A 6,620-nucleotide genomic window follows, 5' to 3' on the forward strand; every position below is an offset into this window, starting at 1 on the left:
CAAGCCCAGAAAACCTGCCACTGTATATTTCTCAGGAAGGCCTGAATAATACTTCATCAGCTGAGATGGTAATAAATACACTGGAGAGAGGGGGACTTTCATGCATTGTTGAAAGTCCAGGAAAATCTGTTCTTTGTAGGCCAGGACTGAGAGTAGAAGAAGTTGTTACAGATGACAAGATTCTGGAATAACCAGGGATCAGGGGCAGCACTTAAACATTCAAGGTAATGAGTATAGTTACTGTATGGGCAGTAAATTTGTAATGGCAGTGGTGAGGGGAGGATGGGAGAGGAGCAGCAAACCCACAGAGTTTCCTAGAGGTAGCTCATTGAACATAGTATTCTCAGGGGCAAGGAGATGGGCCACCATCAGGGGTCCTGCTTAACATGTACAATCAAAAGGGATCAAGAACTCATGAAAAGAGATCACAAGCCCACCATTCCCCTTAGAGGTAAAACCTTATCTATAGCCCCCATGATAGCAAACCAAGACTTAATTGCATTAGTCAACCTTTCCCAGAAATGTGAACTTTATAAACAGTTAATCTGAAATTTCCTGATTAGAATTTCCTGGTGGGAAATTCTCCTCAGAGTCAAGCCCCTACCCTTTCAGACAGCAATTCCCAGGACACAGTAACGTCTCTTGGTTACTGCTGATACAGAGGGAAACCCTGGCCCTTATTCTATTCCCAGATTCCATGTTGGGAACTGTTGGTGTGGTAGCAGCTGCAGTTCCCTATTTGTTTGGAATCAGTCCACAGTCCCATTCCTGGGGGTTTCTGGTTCAATTTTTTTCCCCAGTGCATGGTTCCACAGGAATTCTTGGAAGTGCCAACAGGGACTTTTCTTAGGACACTGTAACATCTCTTGGTTACTGCTGATATACATAAGTGCAAAGCTTTGTTTATCTTGTTTTATGCAGATCAAGTCTAAGATGAATGGGATCCATTATGTTAAAAAATTTGAGTGTTCCACCTTATGGCTCACCTGTTTAAACAACTATAGTACCAGAAACTGCAGATATTTAGCAAAATGACAAAGTATTAGCAATGGTCATTATAAGGCAGGTTCCCATTAGACAAAACTGTTCACTTAAGAAATGCTTTTGAGAGAGAAGGATCCCAGCTGAACAAAAAGAAATGGGATGTCTACTCTAATTGGTATGCAGAAGCTTACAAAAGCCTTCAAGACTCCAAAATACCTTCATTGAAAGATTCATTGCAGGCCCTGACCCATGGTGCAGTGGATAGAGCTTTGCCACAGGGTGCCAGGGTCACCAGCACAATCATGGGTCACCGGCTTGCTCTTAATGGTGCCAGCTCGACTCCCCAAGATTGCTGGTTCCAAGGAGAAATCAATGGGCACAAATAAGTGAAACACAGAGTTGACGCTTCTCTCCCTTTCACACACAAAAACATTCACTGCAAAAGGCTGATAATAAAAAATACAAAAGGTATCTAAAACAACACCCTAGGCCTCCTTATTACTCCCTCTGAAGTGCTCATTATTGAGACACTGGCCCAGAAATTGATGTCTTAATTGATTACTGGGACACTGGAGAAGAGATTGTCCTCAAGACCCTATTTAAATATACAATTTCTCCAGTGCTTTCATGTCTACCTTCAAAAGTGGGCCACATAGGAGCCTCTCCCAAGATTGATGGGGCTCTTGAGAGATTTTCTAGCTATATTATTGCCTTAAACAGCCAAGAAGAAACTAAAATTAAAATAAATGGGGTTGTGTAGTACTGCCAGAAATATTTGCTGTTTGATCTTGTGTTGAGCAGATAAAATATATTGTGCTTACTTTGTGAAAGATGGTGCTGCCCACTTGGAAGCTTGTCTCCCAGGTGATGATATTAGTTGCCCTTCATCTTGGAATGGGCATGATTGGAAGTGCCAACAGGGACTTTTCTTAGGACACTGTAACATGATTATAGTGGGAATGGGCATGATTGTATTAATGTGTATCGGGGGCAGGCTGTGGGCAGGCAGGATCCTTGTAGCCTGGGACTTGGTTATAAAACTAAGTCTTTTCCACCCTTTTTGATGTGGGGTGGACTTTGTATCAGAGACTTCCCTGTTTTGTATATTGGATTAAAGGTTTTGATTTCTGCACTATAAAGTGGGGCAGACCAGGAGCTTGCACTCTTGGTTCCTGAGATTAGCATTAGAGGAGAGAACAGAGAGCAGAGCAAAGAGAGGCCACGTGGAGGAGGCCAGGAGAAGCAGCCAAGATGATGGAGTGTTGAAGGAGAAGCCAGTTTGTGCAGTTTGTGCAGAGAGACGGAGATGAGGAACAGAGATGAATAAGGCTGGTGAGCTAGAAACCTTTGATTCTAGGAAACTCGGATAAGTCAGTAGCTTTGTGAGCACTGAATGAGTGGATTTTGGAACCCAGTGTGTGTTTTTACTTGCCTGCCAGGTGCAGGCTAGGATTAAAGATGATGGCCCATCTCTTGGCTCTGTGGTTTCTTTACCAACTGTCCGAATCCAATGCGAACCTGCATGGGCCAGGCGGCTGTGATGGTGGCCGCGTCTCCTGGCTTTACATCAGGCTAAAACATGACAAGATATTTGAACGAATTTAATAAACTTGGATCAGAAAGTTGGTCAGATTGGAAGGTGATAGTAGAGCCTGATAGGAACTTTTTAAAAATAACTTCTCCCCTCTGCTAAAACTGAGAGAAACATTCTAACAATTGCCAGTGGGTATGTCATTCCTTTAATATTATTCAGGCTGCAATCCAGTTTTTGAGGAACTAGAAAAAAACTGTCATTTTGGAAATCTCTGTGGGGACAGAGAGTTGCTCTAGTGGTTCAAACTTCACCTGCAAAAAATAAGCCTTCATTGCCAGGCTTTTGCCATCCCGATGTTCTTTGTAGCACGGTAACAGTGTGCTCCAAAAGTGAAGCATTAAAATGGGTAAACAATATCTGTAAATTAAATGAACAGTCAGGGCTATGGGATACAACCTTCCTTGTTTTCCATGCTTGTATGACCAGCTACTCTAAGTTTAATGTCTTATGCTTAAGCTTTATCACCAATAGGTTAAAGAAGCCTTCCCAGATACTAATTCAAATAATCCTGTTCATTACAGTCTAGAGCCTGGCAATGGTGTTCTGGAAGCATCATCAGAGGAAGACGGCCCACAAGCCCCTTTGGAAGGAAGTTTGCCAAGTACTCCTGACCACTGACACTGCTACAGAACTAGAAGACATTGAGCTGTGGATGTACATCTCAGGCTCTGGTCCTGTACAGACGCTGGAGATCTTCAAATCAATTGATGAGGAAGGAGAGTGGCTGACATATATGTAGACTGCTTTTGCCCAAAATGAAGGATCAAGACTTTACCCTTATCTTGATAACATGATACGAAGCGAAATAAGTAAATCAGAAAAAACCAGGAACTGCATTATTCCATACGTAGGTGGGACATAAAAGTGAAACTAAGAGACATTAATAAGAGTGTGGTGGTTATGGGGGAGAGGGCGGAAAGGGAGAGGGAAAGGGGGAGGGGGAGGGGCACAAAGAAAACTAGATAGAAGGTGACAGAGGACAATCTGACTTTGGGTGATGGGTATGCAACATAATTGAATGACAAGATAACCTGGACATGTTATCTTTGAATATATGTATCCTGATTTATTGATGTCGCCCCATTAAAAAAATAAAAAAATAAAAAAAAAATAAAGAAAGAAAGAAAAAAAGACTTTACCCTTCACTATATATGAAACACTCTCTCCTTTTACTTTCTTTTACTCCAACATTGGTCTGGAAAGATAACACCACCAAATGTATCTTCCAGGGAGGTAACTTTTCAGATTGCTAGAATCGTCATCAAAGATTCCAATCTATTCATAATTATCTCGCTCAGATTTGCCTACACTTACTAAGAGTTTTCAAGAGCAGCACCCATCTTTACAAAGCATTTAGAATCACTGTTTGTTTCAGTCTAGATTCTCTTCCCAAATGAATCAAAAACCTGACAGACCCCTGACTTGAACAGGTAAATGCAGGAATTGCTGAAAAATGAGTCTATTCACAGTGCCCCCTTCATGGAAAGGTTTGTGCCTAGTAGAATATATCTTTGTCTATGGTGGTTATTGATAGATAAAGTGACTACTCAGCTGCCATCTGGAGAACAGTGAAGACCCAAAGGAAGAGGAAGGGCTCAAAACAGAACATTCTTAGCCCCTACTGCTAGGCTGTAGTTAATTTGCTTGCTATTCTCTCTCTTAATGGCTTCCTGGCCTTTACTTGGAAATGTAGCAAACAGTTTACCTCTCAGGAATGACAGGGAAAGTTTACATTGGAGAAGAGACCTGATAATTGGAGGAGTTTAAATCACAATAGTTTTTCGTAAAAGCCTAGTCACAGGCCCAGAGTTACCAGGGCCCAGCTGTTCCTGGAAGACACCTGACCTCTTGGCTGTCTTTAAGATTTACCAAGGACACCAGATAAGACCACTCTGATGAGGCCCGTGCTACATCAGAAAAACTTACAGAGGAGATGTTTCTCAGCTGAATCCCCCACCTACTGCTCATCATCAAGTCAGTGACCAAGGCCACAAACCAAGATATGCTAATCTGAGCATGTCCAGGTGCACCCAACATGATGCTAGCAACCCCTATATCTAATGCTCCCTCCCGTAGCTCAGGGCTGACACACTTTGTTGGTCTCAGCCTGCCTACACTCAGGTGCTTTTAAATAAAATTTCCTTTTGGAACACACTAGCCTCATGTTATTGGTTCGACCTGCAGTTTCTGTCTTTCAGTTATCACATAAGCAAAGGTAGCTAGCACACAGCCAGGAAATGCCTCTTAGATTAACTAACCATGACTCTAACTTCACAAATGAACTGGGATTCATCATTGGTTAACTTTACTGAATGTATACCGTTAAGTTAGAAAGGACTTACAAAAAGCTTTCCTTGATGTAAATTTAAAAGATACCTTTGGCAGGTCCCTACTTCCGGTGGTTAGAAATAAATACAAATAAGGCTATAATAAGGAACCTCTCCTTAGGTCTTAAAAATATTGCAGAATCTGCTATTGAAGTAAGAGCTACTCTCTCCCCCTGAGTCCTTTGATTCTCTGGCAAAAGTTGTTCTTGGTATTGGAATAACCTTCAATTATCTTTTAGCTGAGTGGAAGGCCAGTATCCATGGCCACCGTCAAAGCTGCCTGGCCCATGCAGGTTTCCCATTAGATTCAGACAGACAGTAATGAAACAATGGAGCCAAGAACTGGTGGGCCATTACCTTTAATCCTAGCTTGCACCCAGCGGGCAAGTAAAAACACACACTGGGCTCCAAAACCCACTCATTCAGTGCTCACAAAGCTACTGACTTATCTGAGTCTCCTAGAATCAAAGGTTTGTACCTCACCAGACTTATTCACCTCTGTTCCCCATCTCCTTCTCCCTGCACAAATTCTGCAGAAACTGGCTTCTCCTCGGCACTCCATCATCTTGGCTGCTTCTCCTGGTCTCCTCCACATAGCCTCTCTCTGCTCTCCTCTCTGCTCTCTCCTCTAATGCTAATCTCAGGAACTGAGAGCAAGCTCCTGGTCTGCCCCACTTTATAGTGCAGAAATCAAAACCTTTAATCCAATATACAAAACAGGGAAGTCTCTGATACAAAGTCCACCCCACATCAAAAAGGGTGGGAAAGGTTTAGTCCTAAAACCAAGCCCCAGGCTACAAGGATCCTGCCTGCCCACAGCTGCCCCCAACACACATTAATATCACCTGGGTGACGGGCTTCCACATGGGCAGTGCCATCTTTAACAAAGTGAGCATAATATATTTTATCTGCCCAACACTGAGCAAGGTGTCTGCTTGGCCCACACCACCTGCTGTACCCAGTTCAACAGTTCTAAGGAACTTTACATGCATGTTCACAGCTGCTAACTGCTAAACAAATGATCTCCCTAGGGCTGAATAAAGTACCTGGGAGAAAAGAGAAAGTGACTGTACTGAAAGTTGTGAACCTGGGATCATGACCTGTGAGAGTTCTAAGGTTCAGCACCATGTTGTGACCCCAGGAATACCACAAAAGGATCAACAAAAGCTGCAAGAATTAGAGAGTGCCTAATTTTTTTTCTCATATGTGAAGCCAGTTGCTGCGACCACCATCACAGCTGCCTGGCCCATGCAGGTTCACATTGGATTCAGACAGTCGGCAAAGAAACAACAGAACCAAAAACTGGTGGGCCATCATCTTTAATCCTAGCTTGCACCCGGCAGGCAAGTAAAAACACACACTGGGCTCCAAAACCCACTCATTCAGTGCTCACAAAGCTACTGACTTATCCGAGTTTCCTAGAATCAAAGGTTTCTAGCTCACAGACTTATTCACCTCTGTTCCCCATCTCCTTCCTTCTCCCTGCACAAACTCTACACAAACTGGATTCTCACTCAGCACTCCACTATCTTGGCTGCTTCTCCTGGCCTCCTCCATGTGGCCTTTCTCTGCTCTCCACTCTAATGCTAATCTCAGGAACCCAGAGAGCAAGCTCCTGGTCTGCCCCACTTTATAGTGCAGAAATCAAAACCTTTAATCCAATATACAAAATAGGGAAGTCTTTAATACAAAGCCACTTATCTGAGGCATGATGG

The 6,620-nt window shown here is 43.1% G+C and overlaps 1 protein-coding gene across 2 annotated transcripts in view; it reads left to right on the forward strand.

Annotated features, from left to right (window-relative positions):
- CD86 (CD86 molecule) overlaps positions 1–3,469 on the forward strand; it is an 83,847-nt gene extending 80,378 nt beyond the window's left edge. For both annotated transcript variants that reach the window (XM_066241833.1, XM_066241830.1), the window contains one exon: positions 3,100–3,469. In XM_066241833.1, the coding sequence (XP_066097930.1) occupies positions 3,100–3,104 (5 nt within the window). In that variant the 3' untranslated portion in view covers positions 3,105–3,469. The remainder of the gene's footprint in view (positions 1–3,099) is intronic.
- Positions 3,470–6,620: the final 3,151 nt, after the last annotated feature.

The sequence above is a fragment of the Saccopteryx bilineata genome, chromosome 8 (assembly GCF_036850765.1).
Source record: "Saccopteryx bilineata isolate mSacBil1 chromosome 8, mSacBil1_pri_phased_curated, whole genome shotgun sequence".
Classification (NCBI taxonomy): domain Eukaryota; kingdom Metazoa; phylum Chordata; class Mammalia; order Chiroptera; family Emballonuridae; genus Saccopteryx; species Saccopteryx bilineata.